The sequence below is a fragment of the Epinephelus fuscoguttatus genome, linkage group LG3 (genome assembly GCF_011397635.1).
Source record: "Epinephelus fuscoguttatus linkage group LG3, E.fuscoguttatus.final_Chr_v1".
In the NCBI taxonomy this organism is placed as follows: domain Eukaryota; kingdom Metazoa; phylum Chordata; class Actinopteri; order Perciformes; family Serranidae; genus Epinephelus; species Epinephelus fuscoguttatus.
In genome coordinates, this window is record NC_064754.1 from 24320504 (window position 1) to 24337102 (window position 16599).

General features: G+C 38.7%; 1 protein-coding gene across 2 annotated transcripts; it reads right to left on the minus strand.

The window, feature by feature from the left end:
* Positions 1-617: 617 nt before the first annotated feature.
* On the minus strand, positions 618-15372 carry tmem192 (transmembrane protein 192). Of its 2 annotated transcripts, none has more exons than XM_049571254.1 (6): positions 15325-15372; positions 14006-14161; positions 12946-13207; positions 12710-12832; positions 3355-3460; positions 618-1387 (listed from the first exon to the last, which is right to left on the minus strand). In XM_049571254.1, exons 2-6 carry the CDS (start codon positions 14138-14140, stop codon positions 1273-1275), a joined length of 741 nt encoding a protein of 246 aa, XP_049427211.1. In that variant the 5' UTR covers positions 14141-14161; positions 15325-15372; the 3' UTR covers positions 618-1272. The 2 variants fall into 2 exon arrangements, with proteins under 2 accessions (XP_049427211.1, XP_049427210.1); XM_049571253.1 differs by having other exon boundaries at positions 15228-15366.
* Between the last annotated feature and the right edge of the window lie 1227 nt (positions 15373-16599).

Here is a 16599-nt window from a genome sequence, read left to right on the forward strand (position 1 = left end):
CGGACCAAAGAGCTGGAAACATCTTAGTGACTGCAGCTACGATGACCAGCATCTACATAGTATTCCTATAAAGTGTTTATAATGCATGTATGCACTTCAGATGTTTATTGTATTATGTCTTAAACTTTTTAATAAAACATGTATCAATGAACTGTTTTGTTTTTACTTCATGAGTTTGAAAATATCTTTAAATATGTAGCCTAAAAGCCCATGATAAAACATGACCCCTGATACCTGAGTACTCCACAGTGCTCCCTAGAGAGGTCACATGAGAAAGGAGTCGTAAATACTCCCTGTGGAGTTACGGACGCCAGAGCATAAAGAAATCACAATGGGGAGCAAACACTACAGGCTGGAATGACAACCTCGATATTTCGTTAACGCAGATTCCCGTGACTGTTGAAATTTAACACAGAAAAGGTGAGGCGGGAAAAGACGTTCACACCAGCTAACGTTGACACTGCAGTGTCTCCATTGTTTGGACCTTTTCTTTTACATCTAAAGGTACAACGTACAAAACAAACACAAACCTGCAGTCACTTACTTGGGTTTCACTGAAGTATTGTGTCAACTGTTGCTCCTGAAAAGGCTTAAAACACATTAAATAAAGGAAAAGGTGTATATTACATATTTATTGGAATGTGACCACAAACACACAAACTCAGTGATTGAACAGATAGAAAGAAAACTGCTACCAAACAAAGCATTTACACATTCAGACAGATAAAAAAAAGCACTTGCGGACAATTTACAGTTACACCATCTCTTTCTCTTGTTTGACCCTGATACCTAATAACCTCTCCCCCCTGTATCCCGTCGTCTGTCAGTTCCTCCTTAGTGCAGATGATTTCTAAAACAATTTCACCACTTCTGATTCTCTCACAATAACACAAGCGGCAGCGGACGTGGGTCACCGGGGGTCGTAACACAGTGATAAAAACCCCTCACCTCTGATCTGTGACCCATGACTCCTCTCCTCCTCCTCCTCCACCCCTCTTTAACTTTCCTCCACTTACAGCTCACCTCCTCCCGCGTTATCTTTCCATCTCAGGTGCCTCGTGCGGAGGCCCGCCTGTCTTAAGTCACAGGTGCTTGTGTGCACAGGGATTTCCTTACTTTTAGTCTTTTATCCACTGTTTTTTTTAGCTTCTCATCCTCTCTTTCAAACCCACAGATCCCCCTCTCCTTCGTGTTGAGAGAGTGGAGTGTTCAGATGATCAGGTTCTGGTTTACAGGCAGGAGGAGGAGGAGGAGGAGGAGGCTGGACTGCGGTCAGTGCTGAGCGGAGAGGTTGAGCAGCCTCTTGCTCAACAAGGTGTTGTGCTGTTTCAGGTACTCGATCAGGTCGGCCTGCTTCTCCACAACCTCCTCCAGACTGGAGCCCTCTCTGTGACACAAATAACAACACATGAGCCCTTTTCACAGTCAGTCAACACTGCTGGTTTCATCTGTCTCTGTCTGTCTCTCACAAACCAACAATTAACTGATATAAACTATTAGTAAGTGTATGTCCAAAGTCTGACACAGCTGATACCTCTGTGCTTTATACCTCAACTGATCTCCAAAAACCAACACATCAATGTGTCACACTTGTACCGGGCGACATATTCTTTTGTTACCATAATTTAGGGCACTGTATGGAAACTTTATCTGGAGTCAATCCAACACACACCTCATCCTGCTGTTGTAAATACTTAGCAGTGCAGCAAATCCATGGTTAAATACAACCCCCACCACAGTTTACTTCACATTGCCACATATTTTAGTGAGCCATTCAAGTTCAGATTAAATGAAACTGCCTTTCAAACCCTTATAAATCACATCCCCGGCCCTACTGTGCACCTATTTACAAATATGTGCCGATAAAAACAGACACAAATCAATTTGTTTGTACTCTTATATTAAAATGCAATCACGTTTTCTTCCTGTAAAACAAAATCTGACGCTAATTTGAACCAATAATATCACGACATCCACCCATCGATCAGTCTGCAACTTTTAGCCGCACAGAACTAAGAGTCATTAATTAGCTAGCTGGCAACAGCATGCTACATTGGTGTATCTTTTTCCCCCCCGAAATACCGTGGTAATGGCTCACTGGTTAGAATTCATTCACTTCAGGAAAGTGGTATCTGCGGCAGCTCCAGAGTGAACACCAGGCATTTTATTATGGACTGCTTCAGAAACTAACGTTACATGGAGCATATGATGGACTTTGTCTCCTTCTCCCTCATAGATAGGCTACTACGACACCATCAGAGTTAACACCGTCCTCCCAACATTATGTCCGACCTGCCTATCCCGTTTTACTCGGAAATATGTGGCGATACTGAAGCATGATACTCAAAATGCTGTTTCATCTGGACTTTAAGATCCTCTTTATAAACATGTATGTACATCTTCAGTAGGAAAAATGGGCTTGGGGCCACAAACAGGCTGGAGAAGCAAAAAAAAGATAGACTAACACATTGTTGGTTTGGGTCTTTGTAAAGGATTTGTTTAACAATGACAAAACTATAGTGGCCAGCTGTGTACTTGGATTTTAATGCATCTGAACATAGCTCCTTATTACATGAATAATCTTTAATGGCTTCATTCAAACATGACAAGACCATTGTGAATAGAGCTGCAATGTTTGTGCAAAATTAAGCATCTGGTACACGAAACAATGATACAGTACAGCTGAAGAAGCTGGTTGGAGAATAATAGAATAAAGGAAGAAAAGTGGTCTCAGTTTTCTGAATAGGCTGCGACAGTGATGGATTTAAAGAATTTATTTGCAACTGAAGAGCACTAGGGATGAGAGAAATGTTTGGACGAATTCTTATTTGCTGAGATGCTGCATGTATCAAACCTTTTGCTCGATATTCAGACTGTGAGCAGTTGGCATGGATCAAAACTTAAGGGAGGGAGGGAGACAGATGGTGTAATGATTGCTGTGATTTTCTGAAGATTGTTTCCCCTTTTGTTCCACACTATAGGGGGGAAACAAAAAAGTATGTCATGGTTTACTGGATTGATTTTTTTTTATCTTTTTGCAAGAGATGATAATTAAATGCCAAAAATATAACTTTAATCTCAAGTACTTAGACCAAGACTGACATTTAATATCTCTGTTGCTGTTGAAGTCTTTATGTTAATGCAACAACATTCAATTCAGAGTTGAGCTGCACAGCAGTACAATGTTTAGAAGTACAGAGGGGCGACTCAGAGGCTTATTCAAACACGACAGTGACACATGAACTTGCCAGCCCTTTCTCGTAAGGTGGTGCACATCTAAAAGGGGCTGTGGACAGTGTGAGTGTGTGTGTGTGTGTGTGTGTGTGTGTGTGTGACAGAGTGAAATATGTGTACCTGAATCCAGTCTCAGTCGGCAGGTTCGTAACACTATAGGTGTGTGAATGCTCTTCTTGGCTCACGTCTGGTGCAGCTCGCGCCCTGTTGAACCGCATCACCTGGACTAAAACCACAAACAAAAAAATCTTCAGTTACTTTTCTGACAACACCATCAAAGTGTGTTTTATCTTGTCACTTGCACATAAAGACACACACAGACATTACCGCACAGAAAGAGCTGTTCAAAAAACATTAATCACTCAGGTGAGAATCTGCACACATTTGTATTTTTATTGTTGTTCATCCCTCTCCCTCTCCTAAACACACACAGGTTGTTATATCCTGCACTTAGTCCTTATGGGCTGCCATATCCTGCACTCAAACCTCTAATTCTCACACCCTAAACATACACCTTTTCACAAGAGGAGGGGTTAGCAGCAAGGTGTGGCTGTGGAGTATCCAGCAGCTGGAAGAGGAGCCAGAGCCAAAAATATGGGAGATGTTGGTGCTGTTTGGATCAAGATAAGGCCGCGGTGTATTTGTGGGGTTGCAGGGCGAGTGTGTTTGAGGAAGGGCAGAGGGTGGAGCTGGCCGAGTATTGATAAGACTGGAGTGTCATTAGCCAGAGGAAATTGTCAGGGAGGTTCTAAAGAGCGCTATCTTTACTTTGCTACAGTGCAGCATCTCAGCATCCACACTCACACACAATCTAAAGAAATACTGCACATTCCTGCATAATGAGGCACTAAATCTGTGTGTGTGTGTGTGTGTGTGTGTGTGTGTGTGTGTGTGTGTGTGTGTGTGTGTGTAAATACAGCAATAGTAAGCAGGTACGTGTGAGAGAGACAGAGGCATTCCAGAAAGGCAGAGAAATGAAGGTTTGTTTTAGAAATGACAAAGAAACACAAACTTCCACACAACAGGGTAAAATATTTGCTCTTTTCTGTTTAAAAAAGAAACCTGACAAATGGTTACATGTACAAACATAACTGAGCATAAAACCAAAATAAAAGGGATGGTTCGTATTTTTGAAGTGGGATCATTTGGAGAAGCAGGCAGGAGTCCCGCCACAGAAGCTAACCAATGCACTGCTGTTGACGCGGAGCAGCAGCAAAACATACTTTAGCCACCTAAAAAAGCCCCACCTAAAAGAAAATCAGGATCAGGTTAAGTGTATGCTATATTAAAAACATCTTCACCACTTTACCTTTCTGTCTTTTTGACGAAGACCTGAACCTAAAGTGAAACTTAACTATTTTCTCTTCAAAGCCAGACTCAATTGACAAGAACAGTACATTAACCTTGCAGAACAAAGGAGCTGCTGGTCTACTGCTGCCTCGATCAGTTACTCTGTTTGTGTTACTGTGTGACTTTGGAGTTGTAAAGGATTAGTTTGGATTCACCCAAGTCACACAATTACACAAACAAACTACTGATCATGGCAGTAGTGGACCAGCAACTCCCATCTTCTGTGAGGTGAAATTACTGCTTTTGGCAAAGGAATTTGTCTTTGAAGAGATCACAGCTAACTGCTTCAGTTCCTCATCTTAGGAGCTGCCTGACAACAAGGTAAAGTGATGAAAATATTCTAAATGCAACATACAGTTAAGCGGACATTGACGTTTTTAGGTAGCTAAAATAAATTTTGCTGCTGCCTTCACCCACTTCTGTGGCAGTATTCCTGTCTGCTTCTCCAAACTGAGGGCGTACCCACTGACAACTACTGTATAAAATACACTAACTATGGATAAGTACCTCATACAGCCCCACTTAAAAAAATCAGAGCTATTCCTTTAAAGGTCCAGTGTGTAGAACTTAGTAGTGATGTTTCAGAACTGAAACTTCTCCTGTGTGCCAAGTGTGTAGAAGAACTATGGTGGCTTACACAACAACTCAAAAGACCCTGTCTAGGGACCAGTGTTTGGTTTGTCCATTCTGGTCTACTGTAGAAACAACATGGCGGACTCTGTAACTCCATATTTAGATATAAATGGTTCACTCCAAGGTAACAAAAACACAATTCTTATTTTCAGTTGAATATAGACTGATGAAAACAGTTATTTATATTAAATACAATTTCTGCCCCTCAGTTCTACACACTGGACCTTTAAGGTAACGCTCTGATTAAAGCATTTAGATTCACAGCAACATGTTTAAAGTTTGCAATCGGGAACACTGACACTTGAAATATTATGAGAGATCGCAGAGGTTTGAGTTGACACTTGGTTAGCAGTATAAATGTAATTACTGTGGAATTTTGTGTAAAATAAATATATTTGATAAACTGTCATCTTGTTATCTGTTAATATTCATGATGTGTCTGTGCTGACAGGAAGCGGCACTGGTTTGATTATGTGTTGTCTGTTTCTCTGTTATTTTGGTCACTGCTTGTTTTTGAAGAATGTTTTTTCATGTTAATTGTTTGTTTCTGTCATGTCTTTACTTCATAATGCCAAAAACACATTACAAAGGTGTGTATGTGCAACAGTAATTTGGATGATTGACTAACTGTTGTGTGATGTGCTGCTGAGATTTGTAAATCAGTTAATCGGGTTCTGTTTATGTTTGGTGTATTTGTATATTTATAAAACCTGTAAACAGCCTGAATTAGTGCACAAACAGAAAAGAGTTATCAGGGTGAAGTCAAGCAGTTCTGGGGAGCTGAGTGTGTTACAGCAGGGGGCAAAAAACAGAGAGAGATACCAGGATGGATGGATGGATGGATGGATGGATGGAGGGAGCAGTGTAAAGAAGTGACACATTTCACACGCCCCTGTTAGAGACTCTCACACGGCCGCACAGACAGTGCTCAGACCTGGTCTCGACTCAGATCAATCACACATTAAGAAGTGCACATTTCCAGGTGATAACAGTGAAGCTGCAGAGGTGCTAACAGCTAATGGTGCTCACCACTCTACACTGCCTGAATCAAAATCAAAGAATTGCAAAGGAAATGGATCCCAGCAAGCACGGAGCCTGACACAAGACGAAGAAGAGCAGTGTGATTACATTTGAGTTGCAACACGGGACATTAAAGGAGTTCACAGAGGTATGCAAGTCTACGGTCTGTCCATGAAACTGTGTCACGTGCAGGAGCTTCAAGGTTCAAAGACTTCAAGGAGATACCTGACAATAGCACATGTACAAATTCTAACAGACATAAAATAAAGTCTAAGAGCAGATGTACAATTAATGTGTACGTACAAAAACCATGGGTTCACCTTTTTCCACACATAAGCTAGTACCTATACAGGAAGAATGTGTGGACCTCACGCATTCTTCAGATCAGGTGTACACACACTTTTAGTTGAGATAGCTGCGGGTAATATGTTAAGGACAAGATTAAGTTAACAGACGGGTAACATTATTTTAAGGTTGTTTGTCACTTTCACTGATTATTTTTGCAGTATTTCTCATTGACAGATCCGATGATTGGTGAAGGGGCACAAGAATCGATGCGCAAACATATATGTAAGGGCGTTTCTACATCCGTTGATGGCAAACTATGGGCATGGAATGAGGCTCATTCAAGTGCACACAGCACCACAATGACAAAATTTCTAAAAGAAAATCAAGCGCACATATGGCTTTATAAATCTGATAAATTCATATGCATATTTCTGCTTTTGTGCGCTCAGTTTTAGTCATGACTCTACACAGAGTTTTATGCATCTGGCCCAGGAGTGTAGATGCTAAACTGAGAACATCACATATAACTAAATTGTCCACAGCTGCAGTTCTGGCACTTTTAAAAGATGAATACAGCTTGTGGCTGCACTGCAATATTAGAGTGGCATTTACCTGGACACTTCAGCTGCAGAAAATGCCATTAAACACTGTACTGCCTGTTGGTGCAGATAGGTTATCATACAGGTCTACATCTACCCTCGAGTTTTTTTAGACAGTATTTACAAATTGACTGGACTGGAAAAAATAAACCTGATGAATTTAAACCAGATTCTTAATTTTAACCAGTTTTAACGATGGTGAAATATCTGTCGAACAGATCTTTCCGAGGTCTGATGTAAAATAAGAGGAGATCAGTGTTTCTTTGATGCTGCTGATGTCTTTTCTTCTGATAACTTAAGATCCAGACATCCAGGAGGTTTTCAGTGGGAGCTGAAGTATCTGCAGAGGTCTCTTCCCGTCCAAAGCTAACAGACTTTTTTTTTTCAGTTTCATGTTAAAAATCAGTGCTTTCTGACACTGCTTGTTGTGGAGGGGCTGCTGACCGTGGTGACCAATGTGAAAATGCAAATAGCCCTATCAAGAACACGTGTTTGGTTTGTTTGTTTGTTCTAGGCTACTGTAGAAACATGGTGGTGCAACATGGCAGACTCAGAGGACCTGCTACCTATGTAGATAAAAATGTCTCATTCCAAAGTGACAAAAAAAAGACAATTCGTATTTTCAGGTGATTATACACTAAAGGAAACATACTTATTTTATTATATTCCATTTCTGCCAACATATCCTCCTAAATCCTACACACTAGACCTTTAAATTAAGATGAAAAAAGTTTCATTTTTTTCACCAAAATCAATCACATCATGTGATCTGAAACAGCCTAGAATGCTGTAAAACTTAAAGTAATAGCCCGGGCTATTATTTGCTTCAATCATTGTACTCAACCAGTGTATAGAGAGAGAACATTACACCACTCTTTTTACAGGACCTGAGGATTACGGCACCAAGAATGAACTTAACGATTGAATTGTGGAGAAGCTAACCGAGCTAAAGTGAGAACATTTATATGTGTATGAGCACTCTAAGCAGCTAACTAATGACAGCCCAAGGTTCATACATCCAAAGAACTTTTATCAAAATGAACTGCTTGGCAAACAGACCCGGCATCTTATTGAGATCGGCGTTTATCTGTCAAAACGTGAAGCCACACTTGGTTAGTAAAAGGGACTCTGTGTTAAACTATTTTACGACATACCTCAAATTATAGGTTTTGTGGAGATGAAGACAAGTTTATAGTTTTTGTATACTTAATGGACATCATTAGCATAAGAATGTTGAGATAATGCTTTGATTATTATAGTGAGTTTTACTTTGCACATCTATTGTCTGGACCTTCAGTGATAGAACAGGTGTGAACAATAACCTTCAGGTATTTATGATCAAAAATAGGGCATTTATCAAACATCTTCAGTCTTACTTCTCTCATGTCATACAGTACGTGTGTGTGTGACACAGGGGTATACTGAGGGTACCTGTATCAGTGTGTGTGTGTGTGTTAACCCTGTGCCCTACAGTGCTTACACTAAGTTGTGGCGAGGCAGAGGAGAGAGATGTATTCTAAGTTAAGTCTTTGAAGGCCAAGGCACGGCTTTGATGTGCATGGAGGTCTATAGAGAAGAGTGTATTCATGTTAAAATGAGAGAGGCAGAAACATACAGCAAACCTCAAAGACACACACACACACACACACACACTTACAATGAGCATGCACTTCAAAGAGAAGTTGAACGAGGCCTTCCTGTATGGACTTCATAGCTGCAGGCATTATATCTCTCCGTCTGTCTCCTTTAAAGGCAGTTTGTCTTTCCTCCTCATGAACTCACCGATGTCACCTTGACTCTGTTGGAGAATGTGCGTACGTGCTCGTGTCGGTGCTTTTAAAAAAAAGGTTTGCGCTGCGAGGCGTCGCTCAGTTTGCATCGTGCCTGACTGCACTAATCTGAGCAGGAATGCGGCGGGCGAACACAGATGCCCCCCTCACACACTGGATCACCCTCACTGTAAACACAAGGACAATGTGTGTGGGTGAGTGTGTGTGTCCCTGTGTTTGGGTGGAGTGGGTCGAGGGCTACCCTTTGGCTAGGCTAAATCCTAATGCCTCTTATCTTCTCTCCTCTCCTCTCTGGTATCTCGATCTCCAATCTGTGCCCCTTAGCTGCCAAACACACCTTTAATATGAATTTCCTTTTAATTAAAGATTCTTCTGTATCAATATCCTCTGATGCAGCGTCTTTAACAGCAGTTTTCCTTTACACACTGAGAGGGAGGCCGGTGTACTGGACCTCACCTAATAATCCAGGGAGTATCTAAATTGTTTATTGTCTGAAAGTCTTTTAAAATATCCTAGATTACAAATGACAAGTTTTTTCTCAATTACAAAATACATACTGCAGGCTGAAGTATTTGTACTGTGTGTGGCTGAGTATTATTTAAAATGCTTTGATATTTAATCAGGTTTAATGTCATGTTTATTGATAAAATATAAAAAAAGAAGGTTCGGATTTAAAAAGTTTTTACGTCTTCCAGCTCCTTTTTGGACATGAAATACCTAAGTTGTTAACTGAATATGTTGGCAGGGAATTCTTATTTTATTTTCTTACTTTTTTTACTTTTAACCTTTATTTTTTTTTTACTTATTTCATCTTTATTTGTGTGTGTTTGAAAAAAAAAAAAATCAAACCTGAAATCCAATCTAATATCAGTCCCAATCTCAGTGAATTTCTGAATCATAGACCATGAAACAATCCGTAAAGATTTTATAGCTTATTTTGAGGAATTTAAACTTCTTTTCTTTTATCAAATATATTTTTAATTCCACAAACTTCTAAACTACAGCAAATTAAACTACATCGAGGTTCTGTCCTACCACAAAACATGTTTCTTAAAACGTTTTCCCAGTAAAGGTGATTAACATGTCACTTGATATCTCTGGGTCCTATCTTTGCTCTCTGTGCATGATGCGACTGTCTATGCTAAGTGGATGAACATAAGGCACCAAATGATGTGGTATAAATGTTGCATGACAGCCTGCACTACACACTGCCAAAAAAAATGTGCATATTTTTTCCTTATCATTATTCTTCGTTCTTTTAATTTTGAATGTTGTTTGTACATGTGTAATTGAGTGTTCAAATGCTAAAAAAAACAATAAAATGTTTAATTGTGAAAATGTTTCCTTTAATGATCTAAAAGAGGCAAAAATATGACTTACATTTGTCACGTTTTCGAAAGTAGGTAGTATAGACACATTTGAGTCTGTGTACTGAGGTCTGACACGCAGCACTTTTTGAGAACTTAATCTGAAAACTACACACTGGTCTGTCCTACGGGTGTGTTTATTAATGTTGAATTTTTATATTGTTATATCTGCATTATATACATGCCAAGGGACAACAGCTGGGAGTCTGTATTGCATTATATCTGGTGTAATACATTTATTGTACTCTGTCTCTGTTCTAAATAAACCAATAAATGAAACAAAAATGAATGAAAACTGACCTCCAATTACCATGTAGCCCAGCAAACAGACAGATAAGATTTTAATGGGACTTTGTGCTTTGTGCTATGATTTTTATATATTAAACAATCTTGTAACAGAATTACTGTTACATACGTACTGATATATATATATACACATTAATGTCTGCATGAAATTTGGAGGAATCTTGGGATGTTACAAAGTGTGTTCTTTTCTTAAGAATGTTGCTAAAGCTTTTTAACAGCTATTATAAGGCTGTGGTTTGACCGAAATGCTAACATCAGCATGCTAACATGCTCATAATAACAATCCTAACCAGATGGTAGTAGGTATTATGTGTAAATCATATTCTCCATCTTAGTTAGTGTGTCAGGATGCTAATTAGAATGAGAAATAATCACAGAGTCATTGGGATTTATCCACTGGGGACCATGAACGTCTATGACAAAGCTCATGACCGGAAGATGTTGCTGATGAAGGGATGTTTACAGCAACTACACTATATGCATGTGAGATGTCATCTGTTTAATTCGAGGCATGTGCAGGGAGCATTTAGGAATAATTATAAATGTCTCCATCACTCAGCAGTTTAGTATGAAATAGTATTTCATGATACGTTTTTTTCTAAGTTTTTAAATTTGTAGCAGTGTATGATCAGAATTCAGATATATGAGAGCCAGCTGCAAAACAGCACTTCAGTCACAACAGTACATTTTGACTAGTTAATTAACACATTAATTCACTTCTTTGACTTTAATTCAACATTTTGACAGCCTTATTCTATTTTATAACCCAAACTTTAAACTACAAAAAGGCTTAAAGGGAATAAATGAATGCAAAAACATTTAGGACTAATGGATTTATCATGTTTGGGTGAGCCATCCAAATAAACTACATACGAATTTCACTGCTTTCCCAGATGCGACTGAGTTCTCCGTTCGCTCTATTGCCATGACTTTTCCACAGCAAATAAAGTAAAATTTTACAGCACTGGCAGTATGTTTTGTTGTGTTGCAAAGTGACTGAATTCTCCCAGTAAGTTTTTGCATCTGAAGGCCATTTAAACAAAGTTACCAACACAGTGGAGTCAGATGGAGTTACAGAAAAGATATTTGTTCCTGACCTCAAAGGAACAGACACTGAAAGATAGAAAGATAGACAGGGATGGGTTTCATCCTAAGTTTGCTTGGTGTTCGAATCAGAAGCTAAAAAAATCAGCAACTTGGCAGCTCAGAGAGAGACAGAGAGAAAGAGGGAGGACAGAGAGCTGAATGGTTGATTGTCATGCTGTCGAGTCTGAAAAGGGCAGGGCGGGTATTGTAATGCGAATGTGGTCAGATAGAGAGTGGGGGGTAGTGTGAGTGTGTGTGTGTGTGTGTGTGTGTGTAATGTAATCTACAGGGTGTGTCCCTCCATATACCACTACCGATATTACTGCCACCATCCACAGGAAGACGATGCTGCATTGTTCCTGTAACACTGGAAAAAAAACGCACTCATCTTCCAAACTATGTAATTGGAGAGAAGTCTCGTAATATCATAATACATGATACTAACTCAGCGAAATTGGGGAAGCACGGGAATGTGATACAAGATACAAGAAATTAAGTTAGTATTTCAGCTTTTTTCATACCTTCTCCTTTTGAATAAAACATGAAATCATTTACGCAGGGTTTAAGTTAGGTAGGTTAGCTGCCAGGCTGCCTTTCAGCAAACAGAATTAATATTCTGAAATTGGAAAAATCACATTTTTTTAAATACAGATACAGGAAACCATGTCTTTATCACTAATTCAGAAGAAAGGGTGCAAGTGTAACTAATAAAGCTGTTAAGACATGAGCCCTCTGTGGTGTTCATGTGCTCCCTTTTACCTCTGAAGTTAAATTTTACTCGTTTATAGGTTTATGTGTTATTGTGGGGGGTGGGTGAGGCTTTGTGGGCTGAAAGCAAGGGGCGCTGTGCACTGTCTGTCTGTTCATTTGTTGGAGGAGCAGGCCTGTGTGTGTGTGCATGTACTGAAGTCTGACATATATGCAATCAAACCTCTCTTGACTACATTAATGTCTGCTGTTTTACAAGATTCACCTGCAATCCCAGAGTGAAATAATCTCCCTCATTATTAAAATATCTTCAATGAGATCAGTTTACCTGTGTAGTGGATGAGGCATGGCAATGCCACCAAGAGCTCAATCCCCAGGATGCTGAGCAGCATGCAGGTGTGCACAGTTGTTGATAAATGTGCAGCTAGAACAACCAGCAGCAGAACATTCCCTGCACATTAACAGAAACACACACAGTATTACTGCCACCTTGTGGAGAAAAGTGACCTCTGCACGTGCAGTTAATGGAATTTCTGTTGTGTGATAACCTGTGTGAAGTTGTACCTGTAGAGTGCACGGAGAGCGGCAGGTGCTTCAGTCCCTGCATCTGTCTGTAGAAGCGCAGGTATCCTCTGCTCCTGGCCTGGCTGTGGTGGTGCTGTGCACACGCAGTGAAGAGCAGCACCAGCACCCACAAACACACCTTCCCAAACACAATGATGCTGTCGCCTCGCACATTACCCAAAATGCTCATACACACCTCCTGTTGGCCAAATTCCAGCACACACAGCACTGCCAAACATACTGACAACACCACGAACACAACCTGAAACGAAGAAGAGAGGACAGCGAGTGAGACAGATGTATGAAACAGGAGATGTCGGGACAGACCAGCACACACTATGACTATTATTAAACATGGAAAATAAAGTGAGTCACTGTGAGTGTCTCGGTTAAGAGGGCAGAGTGGATAAAGGCCTTTACATGTGCTGCACTAGTTAGATTACTCTAGAAAAATCTGCAGATAAATTTCTTGATTACTCAATTGGTTGTTTTGTCCTTAAAATTTCAGGAAAAAAGCCCATCAGAGCTTCCCCAGATCCCAAATTGTAATGTCAACTTGTCCAACCAGCATCTCAAACCCTAAAGATATTCGGTTTATAACGATATAAACCAGAAAAAAAGACGTACATCATCCTATTGAAGAAGCTGAAACAAGCAAAGGTCTGGCATTCTTGCTTAAACCATTACACAGATGATTATTATCAAAATAGTTGTATTTTGTGTCTGTCTCTACCAACCAACCAGTTCATTAACTAATTGTTTAGGCTCTGCATTACTGTAGCAAAAACATCACAATATCAATAGTAACATAATATCAAAATAAAACAAGAATAATCATCATAAACATATTATATTAAATTTGGTTTAAACATTGTGTTGTGCTTTCAGCAGTTTATTTCCAAATCCAATCATTTTGGAGGGTTTTAAAATCACAAGTACTTCAATTTTTTTCTGTCAGATGTGTCAGGTTACTGCTGGTACTTTATTAGGGAATAATAGACATTATTACAGTGCATGTAAAGACAGTGATTGTATGTGCGTAAATGTGTGTGTGTCATACATGCAGTAGAGACAGGAGGGCAGCATGGCAGGGTGTTGGTATAGTCTGAAATTCCCTCCTGATGGCAGAGTGGAGGGCGTCAGCAGAGATCAGAGGTCCGTCCACCAAAGACTCCTCCTCTATGCTTCGTGACATGTCTAATGAGGGGCCTGCCGGCTAAAACAAACAACATATTATTCTCTATGTACAGATTAGTTGATTTAACTGCAAAAATATGAGTTTTTAAATATTAAGTACCAACTCTGTTATTTTTACCACCATTGTTTCGGCATATAAACCTGATTTATTTGTGATTTCTGTACAAGCTACTTCTCCCTCCAGGGGACAAATCAAGTTTCTCTTATCCACTGGTGGAAAGTAACTAAGTACATTTACACAAGTACTGCACTTTGGTACAATTTTGAGGTTCTTTACTTGTGTATTTCAATTTTCTGCTACTTTATAGTCCTGTGATATACTTCAATAATAACTATTTTAATTACTTGGCAGATTGAGATCAATAATACCAAATATAATCAACAAACACATATTAATACTTTTGTACATCTACTGAAGAAACATTTTGAATGCAGGATGCAGGAGGATTTCTACACTATGGTATTGATGCCTTCACTTTAGTAAAAGATTTGAGTAAGTTAGTTCTTCCACCACTGCTCTTATCTTGTATTGTGTCTCCAATATAGTGGTATTTATTAAGAACCAAAACATATCCGTGAGCAGTCATGTAACCTGCCATCTTTCAGTAATGACTAATGGTTCATTCCCGAGAAAAAATAACTAACACAATCTACTAAACTCGACCCGGACCACCATTATTCAATTCATAGACTGAGAGGAGCAACAACTGGTCAGTTCATATCCGTGTATGACTGTGTGTTTATGCCTAAAAGGAAACTGAAACTAAAAACCTCTGCTGTGATTAATCTTAAATCTGCACCACAACAAACAGAATTACACTGACAGCAGGAAACAGCAGAGAAACCACAAAATCATTGATCACAAATCTCGGTTTTACTGCTTGTTAGAGCCGATTAAAGAGCATAAAAGACAGCTTGTAAAAGATAACCACACGACACAAACACAGTCGTATCGTGACAGTTGCTGTTTTTAGCCTACTGGCTAGCTAACACAGGCTAACTGCCACACAGTATTTACTGCTCTTTAACGGACAAGCTAACCGTTACCATGGCAGCCAGTTAACGTTAAATATACATATACATACTGCATAAAGAGAGGGCCCCTTTGAGTCCATTTTGTGTCGGTGTTCGATGTTTTTAAAGAAAAAATAAAAGAACAACAACAAACAACCATTAGCTTACATGCTACCAAGAGGGCGGGGCGAACAGGCACTTCCGGTACACTTCCTGTTCCCCTAGTTTATGGATCCGCTTGTTCCCGGCGCAATAAATCCTTCAATTTTTATTATTATTATTATTATTATTATTATTATTATTGCTGATTTCTGCTTATTATCATTAACAGTACAAAAATATAAACCCTGTCCTGACATAAATACCAGTTTTCTGAAACTTATATTGTTAGAGAATTTGAGAATTTGACATAATTTCTTGTTAAACAAAGTTATGGAAATTTCAAAATCAGCTTTATTGGCCAAGATTTGACCTCGTTTTTTAAATTAATTAATTAATTAAAAAAGATTTGTTACCAACTTTTATATAATACAATACAATACAACAATAATACACAACAATTACCCCCACCTTAACTTGGTCTTAGTAGATCAACTGAAGAAGAAGAAGAAGAAATAATGATGATGATAATAACAATAATAACAATAATAATAATAATAAATTAGATTAAATTAAATTAAGTTAAATTAAATTAAAAATAAAACGAAGAAAAAAAATAATGAAAGATTAAAAAAAAATAACATATAGGTTATACGGGCTATGACTCCTTGCCTCCTTCCCTTTGTCAATAAGGAGAGCCCAGGCACCAATGGTTGACTCTTCAGCATTGTGCATTTTTTGCTACTGACATCTTCATATATGTTATATCCAATAGGGAGTCCAGTTTTAATTACCATCTAAAGTACTTGCGCAGATATAGACATAACATCTAAAAACAAGGACAACAAAGCTGAACAACATAAACATTTGACTACTATAAATACTGGTTTTCTGTCAATTAATATATATTTAAACAGCTCAAAACATTAGGTGCATTAAACAGGTTTTTGTGAATGAATAGCATCTAGGAAAAAATACAAAATTATTCTTTTCAAACATCCAAACAGGTAAATGTAGTCTTTACTCTACTACATTTATTTAATAGCTGTGGCTACTAGTTACACAGCAGATTAAAATTACATAACTAAAATAGCAGGGAATTTTCTGCTGCAAAATAAGTACCTCTGCTTGTTATACTTTAGGTACATTTAGCTGATTAGACTCCTGTTCTTTAACTTAAATAAGATCTTTATTCCAGGACTTTTACGTTTACTTTAAACTTTAAGCATATTTCTACATCATGTTATCACTACTTTTACGTAAGTTAAAAATCTAAAATTTTTCCACTGTTGTTTACCTGTTGACCTATGTTAGGGCCCTTTTTTATTCAGTTGAGAGGATTCA

What these genes read in the sequence shown, in the direction of transcription:
- tmem192 (XM_049571253.1), bottom strand. Translation starts at nt 15,257, where the DNA reads ATGGACTCAAAGGGGCCCTCTCTTTATGCA. An exon ending in AGGGGCCCTCTCTTTATGCA is followed by an intron (nt 14,162 to 15,227) that starts GTATGTATATGT and finishes TGTTTGTTTTAG; the next exon opens with CCGGCAGGCCCCTCATTAGA. An exon ending in CCGACTGAGACTGGATTCAG is followed by an intron (nt 1,388 to 3,354) that starts GTACACATATTT and finishes TTTGTGTCACAG; the next exon opens with AGAGGGCTCCAGTCTGGAGG.